Source organism: Pristiophorus japonicus, chromosome 5, assembly GCF_044704955.1.
Source record: "Pristiophorus japonicus isolate sPriJap1 chromosome 5, sPriJap1.hap1, whole genome shotgun sequence".
Taxonomy (NCBI): domain Eukaryota; kingdom Metazoa; phylum Chordata; class Chondrichthyes; family Pristiophoridae; genus Pristiophorus; species Pristiophorus japonicus.
In genome coordinates this window covers 303,417,830-303,433,943 of record NC_091981.1, presented here as the reverse complement: position 1 = coordinate 303,433,943, position 16,114 = coordinate 303,417,830, and the positions used below count along the sequence as shown (strand labels likewise).

At 48.7% G+C, this 16,114-nt stretch overlaps 1 protein-coding gene across 1 annotated transcript; it reads right to left on the bottom strand.

Annotated features, from left to right (window-relative positions):
* Positions 1-3,211: 3,211 nt before the first annotated feature.
* Positions 3,212-10,922, bottom strand: LOC139264789 (fucolectin-like). The gene is made up of 5 exons (XM_070881928.1): positions 10,898-10,922; positions 7,460-7,527; positions 4,767-5,043; positions 3,985-4,167; positions 3,212-3,806 (listed from the first exon to the last, which is right to left on the bottom strand). The coding sequence occupies exons 2-4, from the start codon at positions 7,524-7,526 to the stop codon at positions 3,987-3,989; spliced, it is 525 nt and encodes a 174-aa protein (XP_070738029.1). The 5' UTR covers position 7,527; positions 10,898-10,922; the 3' UTR covers positions 3,212-3,806; positions 3,985-3,986.
* Positions 10,923-16,114: the final 5,192 nt, after the last annotated feature.

Below are 16,114 nucleotides of genomic sequence, written 5' to 3'. Positions count from 1 at the left end.
ACAGCGCAGCTCCGACCTGGATGCCCGTTTTTCGCGCCACAAAGTGCGCCTAAAAAAAAATTACAGATTCTCCAGCTCGCTGCAAGTCCTCTGGCCCTCGGCGCAGCACAGCAGGAGCTGTAGGGGGCGGAGCCAGGTCCCAGAGCTGAAAACAGTGCCGGGACCTCTGCACATGCGCGGTACAGTGGGCGCGCATGTGCAGTAGCTCCAGGCACCCAAAACCGTGTGGGAGGGGCCCGAAGCACGCAACCCCTAGCCCTGGCCGAATGGCCTCACTGGGGCTGCATGAATAAGGTCCTCCCACGCTCAGCTCCTGCTTCCTCCCGACCCGACTCGACTCCCGCTTCCTCCCCCTTCCGGACCAGACCCTGACCCGACTCCCCAGACTGGAGCCGACCCGTGCTCCCCCCCACACCCGACCTCCCTCTCCCTCCCTCCCTCCCCCCCCGACCCGAACCGAATCGACCTCCCTCCCTCCCTCCCCCCCCTGACCCGAACCGAACCGACCTCCCTCCCACCACCCCCCCCCCGACCCTCGATCCCCCTGGAGCCTGATAGTCTGCATCCCAGAGTACTTAAGGAAGTGGCCCTAGAAATAGCAGATGCATTGGTGATCATTTTCCAACAGACTATCGACTCTGGATCAGTTCCTATGGACTGAAGGGTAGCTAATGTAACACCACTTTTTAAAAAGGGAGGGAGAGAGCAGCGCATTTGGAAAGCAGTGACAGGATCGGTCCAAGTCAGCATGGATTTGTGAAAGGGAAATCATGCTTGACAAATCTTCTGCAATTTTTTGAGGATGTAACTAGCAGAGTGGACAAGGGAGAACCAGTGGATGTGATCTATTTGGACTTTCAAAAGGCTTTTGACAAGGTCCCACACAAGAGATTGATGTGCAAAATTAAAGCACATGGTATTGGGGGTAATGTACTGACGTGGATAGAGAACTGGTTGGCAGACAGGAAGCAGAGAGTCGCGATAAACGGGTCCTTTTCAGAATGGCAGGCAGTGACCAGTGGGGTGCCGCAGGGCTCAGTGCTGGGACCCTAGCTCTTTACAATATACATTAATGATTGAGATGAAGGAATTGAGTGTAATATCTCCAAGTTTGCAGATGACACTAAACTGGGTGGCAGTGTGAGCTGCGAGGAGGACGCAAAGAAGCTGCAAGGTGGCTTGGATAGGTTAGGTGAATGGGCAAATGCATGGCAGATGCAGTATAATGTGGATAAATGTGAGGTTATCCATTTTGGGGGCAAAAGCACAAAGGCAGATTATTATCTGAATGATTACGAAAAGGGGAGGTGCAACGAGACCTGGGTGTCATGGTTCATCAGTCATTGAAGGTTGGCATGCAGGTACAGCAGGCGGTGAAGGCGGCAAATGGTATGTTGGCCTTCATAGCTAGGGGATTTGGGTATAGGAGCAGGGAGGTCTTACTGCAGTTGTACAGGGCCTTAGTGAGACCTCACCTGGAATATTGTGTTCAGTTTTGGTCTCCTAATCTGAGGAAGGACGTTCTTGCTATTGAGGGAGTGCAGTGAAGGTTCACCGGACTGATTCCAGGGATGGCTGGACTGTCATATGAGGAGAGACTGGATCAACTGGGCCTTTATACACTGGAGTTTAGAAGGATGAGAGGGGATCTCATAGAAACATAAAAGATTCTGACGGGACTGGACAGGTTAGATGCGGGAAGAATGTTCCCGATGTTGGGGAAGTCCAGAACCAGGGGACATAGTCTTCGGATAAGGGGTAGGCCATTTAGGACTGAGATGAGGAGAAACTTTCTCACTCAGAGAGTTGTGAACCTGTGGAATTCCCTACCGCAGAGAGTTGTTGATGCCAGTTCATTGGATATATTCAAGAGGAAGTTAGATATGGCCCTTACGGCTAAGGGGATCAAGGGGTATGGAGAGAAAGCAGGAAAGGGGTACTGAGGTGAATAATCAGCCATGATCTTATTGAATGGTGGTGCAGGCTCGAGGGGCTGAATGGCCGACTCCTGCACCTATTTTCTATGTTTCTATATGCACCACTGTTCATCAACCGTCCTACACTTTAATCTATTTTCCCATCCACTTTAGCCAACTCTTCCCTCATACCTTCATAGTCTCCTTTATTTAAGTTTAGTTCGCTGGTTAGAGATCCAACTTTCTCACCCTCCATCTAAATTTAAATTCAATCGTGCTATGATCACTCATTCCGAGGGGATTCTTTACTAGTTTATTAATCCTGTCTCATAGCTTGCCCCCTGGTTGATTGCATTACATAATGCTCAAGGAACCCGTCCCTTATGCACTCTATGAACTCTTCCTCAAGGCTACCCTGACCAATTTGATTTGTTCAATCAATATGGAGGTTAAAATCACCCATGATTCTTGCTGTTCCCTTTTTACAAGCCCCAACTATTTCCTGGTTTATACTCCGACCAACAGAGTTGCTACTGTTCGGGGCCTATAGACTACACCCACCAGTGATTTTTTTCCCCTTATTGTTCCTTATCTCCACCCAAACTGTTTCAACATCCTGATCATTTGAGCCAATATCGTTTCTTACTATTGCAGTGATTCCATCCTTTATCAACAGAGCTACCCCACCTCCTTTTCCTTTCTATCTGTCCTTCCGGATTGTCAAATACCCCTGAACATTTAGTTCCCAGACCTGGTCACTTTGCAATCACATCTCTGTCATAGCTATCAGGGTGGTTAATATCAGGAATTCTCTACCCAGAGGGCTGTGGAGGCTCAGTCTTTGAGTATATTCAAGACGGAGATGGATAGATATTTGGATATTATGGGAATTAAGGGATATGGGGATCGAGGGGAGGGAAGTGGAGTTGAGGTTGATGGCCTGCTGTGACCTCATTGAATGGCAGAGCAGGCTCGAGGGCCGACTCCTGCTCCTATTTATGATGTTCTTATGAGAATGTGAAAATGTGAACAATATTCCCTCCAGGGGAGGGGCTGAGCCCGGGTGGAGGGGCGGAGCCCAGGTGGAGGGGCGGGAGGGGAGGGGCGGGGCCTGGGCGGAGGAGCAGGAGGGGAGGGGCGGAGCCAGGGGGAGGGTCTGTGTGTAAATTGGGGAAATGTGAATGTGAAAAGGTGAACAATATTGCCTCCAGGAGAGGGACACTGTGTTGAAGGAGTTTCTGAGCGTTCGGTGGGGACCAGTTTCAGTGAACAGAATGGACACAGCAACAAGGATCGGCAGTCAGCTCTTTTATTACTTTATTCAGGCAGAAACGGCAGAAAGGTTACAGGTCACACACACAGCCTCACAGAACAGCAACTCTCCAATGCAGACAGTGAATGGAGAGTCAGTACAGGGGCCCTATCAGACAGGCAGTGATGAGGATAAACTGCACGGACTTTAGGATTAATCCTGGCTCGGCTCAGAACAGCAGATGTTACATTGGAGCAGGAATTGGATGAAAGGAGTGGGGCAGTCAGTGGGATGGGCCTGGGACTGATGCCATCAATCTGTACCCGATGTCCTGGGCACAGTGTTGTACAGACACTTTCCCCACTCACTGGTTCCCTTTCACTGACCACTGCCCCCGTGCCCGTGATTTCTCCACCAATGATGTTTTACTGATAGTTCATCGACTGTTTGTTCTCGGATGTGTTGCACAAACCCTTAAAGGCAGCCTCGTTGTGTAAAATCATTGCTGAAAGCAGGTTTGTCCGGAGCTGTGCCCAGGATCAGAAGCTGGCAGTAATGGGGATTGGTTGCAGAAGCTGGAAGCACAAAGTGGATATTCCCCAACAAGCGGCAGTTTCAGTTTGGGTCAATCCGAAATTCTGGAAAAAAAATCACCGTGTCAGGAAACAAGATTTTATTTTTTCATTCCGGGGGTGTGGGGGTCGCTGGCAAGGCTGACATTTATTGCCCGTCCCGCCTTGCCCTGAGAAGACCTCCCCCCCAAGGATGAAAGATGAAAGCAGTGAGCTGCCGTCAGTAGTTGGGATCAATACTCACATTTAGGATTGTAACTCCTCTTCATGGTGAGGTTCGTGCGTTCCAAACGCTTCCACCTCACACAGCGACAGCGCTGCGTTACGGCCCGGGATGATAATGTTCAGGTAACGACCATGCACTCCCAGTCCGCCACAGGCAAACCTGGCAGTCGTGCCAGCTGCAATGGATTCGATTTTTGCACAGCTGTAGGAGACACAGGGAGAATAAGGAGTGAGTCCACAGGAATCGGCGGATCCAATCTGTAACAAAATCTACACTGTGCTTTACAGTGGGGAGTTAAATACATCTGTAACACAATCTGCAAGTTTTATATTACAGGGTGTGCATATTACAGGGTGTATACTACAAGGTGGTGTATATTACAAGGGTTGTATATTGCAGGGGTGTGTGTATATTACAGGGGTTGTATATTACAGGGGGTGTATATTACATGGGCTGTGTATATTACAGGGGGTATGCATATTACAGGGGGTGTGCATATTACAGGGGGGCTGCATATTACAGGGGGTGTGTATATTATAGGGTGTGTATATTACAGGGGGTGTGTATATTACAAGGGTTGTATATTACAGGGGGTGCATATTACAAGGGTTGTATATTACATGGGTTGTATATTACAGGGGGTGTATATATTACAGGGGTTGTATATTACAGGGTGTATATTACAGGGGTTGTATATTACATGGGCTGTGTATATTACATGGGCTGTGTATATTACATGGGTTGTATATTACAGGGGTTGTATATTACAGGGGTTGTATATTACAGGGGTTGTAAATTACAGGGCATTGTTGTTGCCATTGTTTTCCGTCGAGTCTCCGATGCGGATTTCTGCTCCCTGCAAGCCTTCTCCATTTTTGCTGGTGGTGATCAGTACGACATAGACGTGGTAATGGTAGAACAGATCGACTCTCCACCAAGGTGATCTTTCAATTGCTGTGCTGCTGCATGATCCCAACTTGCAATCGGTGTTGGCATTTCCATCAATTGCATTTCCAGCATTTCCAAGATGGTCTGCGATGCTGGACTGGCTCGCACGAATGGTCGCAGCCAGATTTCCTGAAAACAGGAGGGTGAAAGTTCTTTCAGAGTTTATCTTTTACTCAACTTTGACAAAAGTTCTGTCTAAAAAATAGAAGAACTTGCATTTGTATAGCCACTTTCTCAACCTCAGGATGTCCCAAAGCGCTTTACGGCCAATAAAGTTATTTTGGAGTGTAGTCACTGTTGTAATGTAGGAAACGCTGCAGGCAATTTGCGCACAGCAAGCTCCCACACACAGCAATGAGATAATGACCAGATAATCTGTTTTTGTTCTGTTGATTGAGGGATAAATATTTTCCAGGACATTGGGGATAACTCCCCTGCTCTTCTCCGAAATCGCGCCATGGGACCTTTTACGTCCACCTGGTTCAATGTCTCATCCGAAAGACGGAAGCTCCGACAGTGCAGCACTCCCTCAGTACGGCACTGGAGTGTCAGCCTGGATTGTTCTGCTCAAGGCTCTTGAGTAGGACTTGAACACACGGGATGGCGGGACTGACCTATCAAGAAAGATTGGATCAATTGGGATTGTATTCACTGGAGTTCAGAAGAATGAGAGGGGACCTCATAGAAACGTTTAAAATTCTGACGGGTTTAGACAGGTTAGATGCAGAAAGAATGTTCCCAATGTTGGGGAAGTCCAGAACCAGGGGTCACAGTCTGAGGATAAGGGGTAAGCCATTTAGGACCGAGATAAGGAGAAACTTCTTCACCCAGAGAGTGGTGAACCTGTGGAATTCTCTACCACAGAAAGTAGTTGAGGCCAATTCACTAAATATATTCAAAAGGGAGTTAGATGAAGTCCTTACTACTCGGGGGATCAAGGGTTATGGCGAGAAAGCAGGAAGGGGGTACTGAAGTTTCATGTTCAGCCATGAACTCATTGAATGGCGGTGCAGGCTAGAAGGGCTGAATGGCCTGCTCCTGCACCTATTTTCTATGTTTCTATGTTTCTACACAACCTTCTGATTGAGCGACGAGGCAAAGCCTACCAACAGAGCCACGGCTGACATTGAGATTAAAGGTGATTGACTAAAGACCCAGAGGCCAGATGAGGTAACATGTATTTACGCAGCGAGTGTTTGTGATCTGGAACACACTGCCTGAACTAGCGGTGGAAGAAGATTCAATAATAACTTTGAAAAGTGAACTGGATAAATATTTGAACAGGAAACATTTGCAGGTTTATGGCGAATGAGCTGGAGACTGAACATAAGAACATAAGAAATAGGAGCAGGAGTGGGCCATATGGCCCCTTGAACCTGCTCCACTATTTAATAAGATCATGGCTGATCCGATCATGGACTCAGCTCCACTTCCCTGCCCGCTCCCCATAACCCCTTATCGGCCCCGACCAGCGAGAGACCATCAGCGGCAGGTCGGGGCCATAACTGGAGCGACGAGTGCCGGCCGTGGGCAGTGTGCCGGTGTACCGCGGCAGGGTACGGTGCGAGCTGGTGCAGGAGGGCGACGGCTGTGAAGAGTGACATCACCACGGTCCAGGTCGCTGATTGGAGCGTGGGCAGGTACAGCAGGAGCGGCGAGGTCGGGGCGAAGGAGCAACGAGAGATTGTAGAGCGACGTGATCGGGGCCCAGGAGAGGCGCGAGTTCGGGGCCAGGGGCCCAGGGGCAGCACGGGCCCAGCCCACACTGCGATATGTGTGCGCACTGGGTCCGTGCAATAGAGCAGGTCTCCTGTTAGTCTTGGGTAATCCTTGCCACTGGACCAAGACCGAGCTCAGTCAAGCCCGTGTGGTGGCCGTTGCACACCAGTTAAATAAATCCACGCACAGGCATCTTCCACCCTTCAGGATGTCGTTCGGGATCTGGAATATCCGGTCCCTCATTGGAACACCTGTGAACTCATCCCTTTTTGACGTGGAAACAAGTCATCCTCGCTTAGAGGGACCGCCTATGGTAAAAACCTTACTGGTTAAGAAACTGTCTATATCTGTCTTAAATTTATTCACTGTCCCGGCTTCCACAGCTCTCTGAGGCAGCAAATTCCACAGATTTACAACCCTCTAACTGGGACTATTTCGATCGCTCTATCACAGAGCCAGCACAGGCATGATGGGTCGAGTGGTCTCCTGTTGTACGTGTGAGTCTATGATTGTATGGTCAGTGTCCCATCTCACACACACACACACAGACAGTCAGAGACCCAGGATGGGTTAGGGTTAGGGTTTCCTGGGGTCTGTATCAGAGCTGTGACTGTACTCAGCTAGCTGACAGTCAGGGACAGTGTGAGCCAACACAGGCTGTACCTGGTCTGACTCACCGAGCACTGACCCAGTCTGTCCATCCCCAGTCTGCACCAATAACCCGTGTATATGGGAATCAGACACTGCCTGAATCTCAGTCACATCCTTCATACCCTGCCTGCACATGTCTGTAACTAGTGGCAACTCACACACATTCATTGCTTACCTGTTGAGGGATGAGACTGAGCAAGCCCCCAGAGGCAGGCAAACACCAGCATGTAATGGGACTTCATCCTGTAGAAAAGACATAAAGTTGAGGAACTGTTAACCACAAAGAAAAAGGGGCATCCTGGTGTTGAGAGGGATCTTCCACATCACATAGAAAAATAGAAACAGAGAAACATAGAAAATAGGTGCAGGCCCTTCCAGCCTGCACCACCATTCAATAAGATCATGGCTGATCATTCCCTCAGTACCCCTTTCCTGCTTTCTCTCCATACCCCTTGATCCCTTTAGCCGTAAGGGCCATATCTAACTCCCTCTTGAATATATCCAATGAACTGGCCTCAACAACTTTCTGTGTTAGAGAATTGCACACGCTCACAAATCTCTGAGTGAAGAAGTTTCTCCTCATCTCGGTCCGAAATGGCTTATCCCTTATCCTTAGACTGTGACCCCTGGTTCTGGACTTCCCCAACATCAGGAACATTCTTCCTGCATCTAACCTGTCCAGTCCCATCAGAATGTTATATGTTTCTATGAGATCCCCTCTCATTCTTCTAAACTCCAGTGAATACAGGCCCAGTCGATTCAGTCTCTCCTCATATGGCAGTCCAGCCATCCCTGGAATCAGTCTGGTGAACCTTCGCTGCACTCCTTCAATAGCAAGAATGTCCTTCCTCAGATTAGGAGACCAAAACTGAACACAATATTCCAGGTGAGACCTCACCAAGGCCCTGTACAACTGCAGTAAGACTTCCCTGCTCCTATACTCAAATCCTCTCGCTATGAAGGCCAACATACCATTTGCCTTCTTCACCGCCTGCTGTACCTGCATGCCAACTTTCAATTATTGATGTACCATAATACCCAGGTCTCGTTGCACCTCCCGCTTTCTCAATCTGTCACCATTCAATAATAATCAGCCTTCCAGTTTTTACCATCAAAGTGGATAACCTCCGATTTATCCACATTATACTGCATATGCCATGCATTTGCCCACTCACCTAACCTGTCCAAATCACCTTGCAGCCTCTTAGCATCCTTCCCGCAGCTCAGACTGCCACCCAGTTTAGTGTCATCTGCAAACTTGGAGATATTACATTCAATTCCTTCATCTAAATCATTAATGTCTATTGTAAATAGCTGTGGTCCCAGCACTGAACCTTGCAGTACCCCATTAGTCACTGCTTGCCATTCTGAAAAGGACCAGTTTATCCCTACTCTCTGCTTCCTGTCTGCCAACCAGTTCGCTATCCACATCAATAATACATTACCCCAAATATCATGCGCTTTAATTTTGCACACTAATCTCTTGTGTGGGACCTTGTCAAAAGTCTTCTGAAAGTCCAAATACACCACATCTATTGGTTCTCCCTTGTTCACTCTACTAGTTACATCCTCAAAAGATTCCAGAAGATTTGTCAAGCATGATTTCCCTTTCATAAATCCATGCTGACTTGGACCGATCCTGTCACTGCTTTTCAAATGCGCTGCTATTTCATCTTTAATAATTGATTCCAACATTTTCCCCACTACTGATGTCAGGCTAACCGGTCCATAATTACCCGTTTTCTCTCTCCCTCCTTTTGTAAAAAGTGGGGTCACTGACAGACTTTACTAAGATGTTGATGATTATTTATTGGGAGATTTAGCTCCTTCCATCACCAGCCGTGTCAGGAAGACTTCTTTTTTCCCGGCCACAGTTGATTACGACTCAGGACGGTTCAGTCGCTGGCAGATGAGTAAAGTTCCCTCTACACTGTCCCATCAAACACTCCCAGGGCAGGTACAGCACAGGGTTAGATACAGAGTAAAGCTCCCTCTACACTGGCCCATCAAACACTCCCAGGGCAGGTACAGCACGGGGTTAGATACAGAGTAAAGCTCCCTCTACACTGTCCCATCAAACACTCCCAGGGCAGGTACAGGGGGTTAGATACAGAGTAAAGCTCCCTCTACACTGTCCCATCAAACACTCCCAGGGCAGGTACAGGGGGTTATATACAGAGTAAAGCTCCCTCTCCACTGTCCCATCAAACACTCCCAGGGGAGGTACAGCACAGGGTTAGATACAGAGTAAAGCTCCCTCTACACTGTCCCATCAAACACTCCCAGGGGAGGTACAGCACAGGGTTAGATACAGAGTAAAGCTCCCTCTACACTGTCCCATCAAACACTCCCAGGGCAGGTACAGCACAGGGTTAGATACAGAGTAAAGCTCCCTCTACACTGTCCCATCAAACACTCCCAGGGCAGGTACAGCACGGGTTAGATACAGAGTAAAGTTCCCTCTACACTGTCCCATCAAACACTCCCAGGGCAGATACAGCACAGGGCTAAATACAGAGTAAAGCTCCCTCTACACTGTCCCATCAAACACTCCCAGGGCAGGTACAGCAAGGGTTAGATACAGAGTAAAGCTTCCTCTACACGGTCCCATCAAACACTCCCAGGGCAGGTACAGCATGGATTAGATACAGAGTAAAGCTCCCCCTACACTGTCCCCATCAAACACTTCCAGGGCAGGTACAGCGGGGTTAGATAGAGAGTAAAACTCTCTTATAAAGATAGGTTGAGTAGGTTGGGTCTATACTCATTGGAATTCAGAAGAATGAGAGGAGATCTTGTCGAAACATTTAAGATAATGAGGGGGCTTGACAAGGTAGATGCAGAGAGGATATTTCCACTCATAGGGGAAACTAAAACGAGGGGACATCGTCTCAGAATAAGGGGCCGCCCATTTAAAACTGAGATGAGGAGGAATTTCTTCTCTCAGAGGGTTGTAAATCTGTGGAATTCTTTGCCCCAGAGAGCTGTGGAGGCTGGGTCACTGAATATATTTAAGGCGGAGATAGACAGATTTTTGAGCGATAAGGGAGTAAAGGTTTATGGGGAGCGGGCAGGGAAGTGGAGCTGAGTCCATGGTCAGATTAGCCATGATCTTATTAATAGAAACATAGAAAATAGGTCCAGGAGTTGGCCATTTGGCCCTTCGAGCCTGCACCACCATTCAATGAGTTCATGGCTGAACATGCAAATGATGGAGCAGGCTCAAGGGGAAATATGGCCAACTCCTGCTCCTATTTCTTATGTTCTTATGTACACTGTCCCATCAAGCACTCCCAGGGCAGGTACAGCACGGGGTTAGATACAGAGTAAAGCTCCCTCTACACTGTCCCATCAAACACTCACAGGGCAGGTACAGCACAGGGTTAGATACAGAGTAAAGCTCCCTCTACACTGTCCCATCAAACACTCCCAGGGCAGGATATAGGAAATATTCTGTTATTCGGTGCCCCTCCTGCTGTCTGTGCGCCCCAATACAGATTTAAGATGGACCTTGAGGACCAGGATGTTTGGGAAGAGTCCCAGCTTGGATCCACTCCCTGAGCCCCAGACAACAATCGGACTGTGAGAAAAGAGATCAGGAAAGCTCACTCACCTTTCGTAGCTTCTTCACAGGTGTTGAGATCACCCGCAGGCTCAGAGTTTATATCACAGCAGTTTGGGGATGGGTCAGTGTGCAACTGGTCACATGCTGCCAGAGCTGGCTTTCTATTGGCTAAAAGTTTGATGCCATTTCTCAATCTTTGGAAATATCAATTGAGCAAAAGTTGCTGGGAAATAGGAGAAGAGAAATGTGCAATGTGTGTGGGGCCGTTACACGGGATGGGGAAAGAGGGAGCGGGCTGTTTGAAAGGAGAAGTTTAGCCAGACCAAGAGCTCAGGGGGTGGGTGAAGAGGTCAGACAATCACAAGATTTCTTTTCAATGGTACAAGAAACAGAAATAATCAGGTTTAGGAATCACTGAGAAAGCAACTGTGAATACAGGAGGGATTAGAACAAGTGTCAGAGAAGTCAACCAAACCAGACTCGACATTTCAGCAATACTGCAAAGCGTGGAAGTGAAGTCAAAGAACTGCCAGGTCCCTTACAGGATTAACGGGGTACAATTATTGCACTTAATCAGGGCAGCGAAACATAGGAACATAGAAACATAGAAAATAGGTGCAGGAGTAGGCCATTCGGCCCTTCGAGCCTGCACCACCATTCAATAAGATCATGGCTGATCATTCCCTCAGTTCCCCTTTCCTGCTTTCTCTCCATACCCCTTGATCCCTTTAGCCGTAAGGGCCACATCTAACTCCCTCTTGAATATATCCAATGAACTGGCCTCAACAACTTTCTGTGGTAGAGAATTCCACAGGTTCACAATTCCCTGAGTGAAGAAGTTTCTCCTCATCTCAGTCCTAAATGGCCTACCCCTTATCCTTCGACTGTGACCCCTGGTTCTGGACTTCCCCAACATCGGGAACATTCTTCTTGCATCTAACCTGTCCAGTCCCGTCAGAATTTTATATGTTTCTATGAGATCCCCTCTCACTCTTCTAAATTCCAGTGAATATAAGCCTAGTCGATCCAGTCTTTCTTCATATATCATCCTGCCATCCCTGGAATCAGTCTGGTGAACCTTTGCTGAACTCCCTCAATAGCAAGAATGTCCTTCCTCAGATTAGAAGACCAAAACTGCATACAATACTCAAGGTGTGGCCTCACCAAGGCCCTGTACAACTGCAGTAAGACCTCCCTGCTCCGATACTCAAATCCCCTCGCTATGAAGGCCAGCATACCATTTGCCTTCTTCACCACCTGCTGTACCTGCATGCCAACCTTCAATGACTGATGAACCATGACACCCAGGTCTCATTGCATCTCCTCTTTTCCTAATCTGTCACCATTCAGATAATATTCTGCCTTCCTGTTTTTGCCACCAAAGTGGATAATCTCACATTTATCCACATTATACTGCATCTGCCATGCATTTTCCCACTCACCTAACCTGTCCAAGTCACCCTGCAGCCTCTTAGCGTTCCCCTCACAGCTCACAATGCCACCCAGTTTAGTGTCATCTGCAGGAGGGGACCATTCAGCCCTGTGGAGTGAGTGTGTTCTGCCATTCAATTCGATCACAGCTGATCTGTACCTCCACTCCATTTGTCCCCCTTTGAGTCATACCCCTCGATACCTTTATCCAACAATAATCCATCAATCTCAATGCTGAAAGCTCCGACTGAGCTCCAGAATCCACAGCTTTTTGGGGCTCAGAGTTCCAGAGCGGCCTGGCTATAATTTCAATGTTGTGTTCTAGACTGCCCCACCAGAGGAATGTGTCTCTCTATCAGCCCTGTCAAATCCTTGAATCAGCTTAAAGACCTCTGTCATGTTTTCAACTATCATTGTAACCCATGTATAAACTGACCAAAGTTGTACACCTTGTGAACATTGACCACAAGGGGGTGAACTTGTGGGAGACACTCCTAACCTGGACTTTCCAGTATAAAAAGTGAAGCTCCACCCACCTTCATCACTTGAGGTCTTGGTAATAAAGGTAACTGGTCACAGAGTGACCTTCTCTCAAGTATGGGCCTTGTGTGCATTTATACTGTATAGTAAGGACACATCATTGGCGACGAAAAACTGGGATTTAAACCACGCGAGCATGGCCACTAACAGCACAGAAGAGAGGTACTGTGTTGGTGATGATTAGGACGACTTTATTGAGAGACTACAGCAAAATTTTGTCACTAAGGAATGGTTGGGACAGGATTCGGCCGACAAACGCAGGGCTCATCTCCTGACGGTTTGTGGATCCAGGACATACTCCCTGATGAAGGGCCTTCTAGCACCAGAGAAGCCGGCGGACAAGAAATTCGAAGAGCTCAGTAAGTTGATCGGGGAACACTTTAAACCGGCGAGCAGCATGCACATGGCGAGACACCGGTTTTACATACACCGGCGGCGAGAAGGGCAAAGCGTTCCAGACTTCGTGGCAGACCTCCGGTGACTGGCGAGCCTATGTAAGTTCCCAGATACATGCAGAGCGGAGATGCTGCCAGACTTTTTCATTGAGGGCATCGGTCATGCTGGGGTTTTCAGGAAACTGATTGAGACCAAAGACTTGACCTTGGAAGCGGCGGCTCTGAAAGCCCAGACATTTATTTCAGGGGAGGAAGAGACCAGAATGATGTATGACAAAAATCTTGGCTCAAATGCGACAAATGACCAGGGAGTCAACATTGTTAACGCGGCACACAGTTCTCCAGGCAGACAGGGGCAATCGGACATGCCCGAGCATGTAGTCGAACCCAAAGGGTGAATTCAACAGAGACAATGGCTAGCTGAACGGTAATTCATGCCATCGCAATGAACAATGCGGCCAGTAATGAGGCCATCAACACCTGTTAATGGTGCACTTAAGGACAGTTACAGAGACAGTCAGAGACGATCGACTGGTAATGGACCTTTTGTTTCCAACAACGGGGCCTCCAGCTCATGTTGAAGGTGTGGAGGCAAACACCCAGCCAGAGCTTGCAGGTATCAGCAATATACCTGCAGAACCTGCAACGTCAGCGGTCACTTGGCGCGTATGTGCAGGAAGCCTGCAGCCAGGTCGATGTATGAGGAGGACGGGCCCGATGTAAGCTCTACGAGGCCAAATGAATATTGGGGGAAATCGCTGGAAGCTGAAGTTCAGCGAGTTCATGTGGAGCACATATACAGTTCATATACCAGGACGCCACCGATAATGATGAAAGTGCTCCTCAATGGCATCCCAATATTAATGGAGCTAGACACGGGGGCCAACCAGTTCCTGATGAGTATCAAACAGTTCGAAAGGTTGTGGGTGTCCAAGGCCAGGAGGCCAAAATGATTGCCGATTGATGTACAGCTACGGACATATACAAAGGAGATCATTCCGGTGCTAGGCAGCACCACGATAGTCATGACCCATATAGATTCGGAGAACAGGTTGCCACTCTGGATTGTCCTGGGGAACGGTCCCGCACTACTGGGGAGGAGTTGGCTTGCTGTCATGAACTGGAAATGGGGCAATGTCAATGCAATTTCTTCTGCGCAGTGAGTATCATGCTCACAGGTACTGGACAAATTTGACTCATTATTTCAACCCTGTATCGGCACTTTCATGGGGGCCAAGGTAGTGATTCACATAAACCCGGACACCAGGCCAGTACACCACAAGGCCAGAGCGGTGCCGTACATGATGCGGGAAAAGATAGAAGGCGAATTGGACCACCTGCTGAGGGAAGGCATCATCTCGCCAGTCGAATTCAGTGACTGGGCGAGCCCGATTGTGCCGGTGCTCAAGGCGGATAGGTTGGTCAGGATATATGGCGATTACAAGGCCACCATCAATCAGGTGTCACTCCAAGACCAGTACCCGCTACCGAGAGCGGAGGACCTCTTTGCGACGCTATCCGGTGGCAAACTTTTTTCAAAATTGGACCTGACCTCAGCTTACATGACCCAGGAGCTGGCAAGTGAGTCGAAGAAGCTGACCACCATCACGACACACAAGGGGTTGTTTGAGTATAATAGATGTCCGTTCGGGATTCGTTCGGCCGCCGTGATCTTTTAGCGAAATACGGAAAGCCTACTCAAGTCGATTCCAAGGACAGTGGTTTTTCAAGATGACATCCTCATCACGGGTCGCGATACTGAAGAACACCTCCACAACCTGGAGGAGGTGCTACGCAGACTGGACCGGGTAGGGCTGCGACTGAAAAAGGCGAAGTGCGTCTTCCTAGCTCCAGAGGTAGAATTCCTGGGGATGAGTGTAGCAGCAGACGGGATCAGACCTACTGTGTCCAAAACGGAAGCGATCCAGAGAGCACCCAGATCCCATAACACGCCGGAGCTGCGTTCATTCCTGGGGCTCCTGAACTATTTTGGTAACTTTCTTCCCAAATTGAGCACGCTGCTAGAGTCGCTACACGTGCTCCTACGCAAAGGTCGCGATTGGGTCTGGGGGGACAGCCAGGAAAGGGCTTTTGATAGAGCACACAACTTGTTATGCTCCAACAAACTGTCAACGTTATATGACCTGTGTAAGAAACTTGTTCTAACGTGCGATGCGTCGTCCTATGGGGTTGGGTGTGTGTTGCAGCATGTTAATGTCAAGGGTCAGTTACAGCCGGTAGCTTATGCCTCCAGAAGTCTGTCCCAGGCAGAAAGGAGCTACGGGATGGTAGAAAAGGAAGCGCTAGCATGTTTGTATGCAGTAAAAAAAAATGCACCAGTAGCTGTTTGGCAGGAAATTTGAGCTGTAAACAGATCACAAACCCCTAACGTCCCTTTTGGCCGACAACAAGGCCATAAATGCAAACGCATCGGCCCACATACAGAGGTGGGCATTTACGTTAGCCGCCTATGACTATACAATTTGGCACAGACCGATCACCGAAAACTGCGCCAATGCACTCAGCAGGCTCCCACTAGCCACCACTGAGGGGGCAACTGAGCATGATGCTGAGATGGTTATGGCTGTTGAACCTTTCGAAAGCGAAGGCTCACCTGTGACAGCCCGTCAGATTAAAGTCTGGACAAATAGAGACCCGCTATTGTCTTTAGTTCAGAAATGTGTCCTGAATGGGGACTGGGCAGCCACGTACGGGGCATGCCCTGAGGAATTTAAACCGTTTCAAAGGCACAAGGATGAACCCTCGATTTAGGCCGATTGCCTACTGTGGGGAAACCGAGTAGTCATGCCCCAGAGGGGCAGAGAGGTGTTTATCAGAGAACTTCACAATGAGCACCCGGGCATTGTCATGATGAAGGCAATTGCCAGGTCACATGTCT

What these genes read in the sequence shown, in the direction of transcription:
- LOC139264789 (XM_070881928.1), bottom strand. Translation starts at nt 7,526, where the DNA reads ATGAAGTCCCATTACATGCTGGTGTTTGCCTGCCTCTGGGGGCTTGCT. An exon ending in TCAGTCTCATCCCTCAACAG is followed by an intron (nt 5,044 to 7,459) that starts GTAAGCAATGAA and finishes TCCTGTTTTCAG; the next exon opens with GAAATCTGGCTGCGACCATT. An exon ending in AATGGCAACAACAATGCCCT is followed by an intron (nt 4,168 to 4,766) that starts GTAATTTACAAC and finishes TGTCTCCTACAG; the next exon opens with CTGTGCAAAAATCGAATCCA.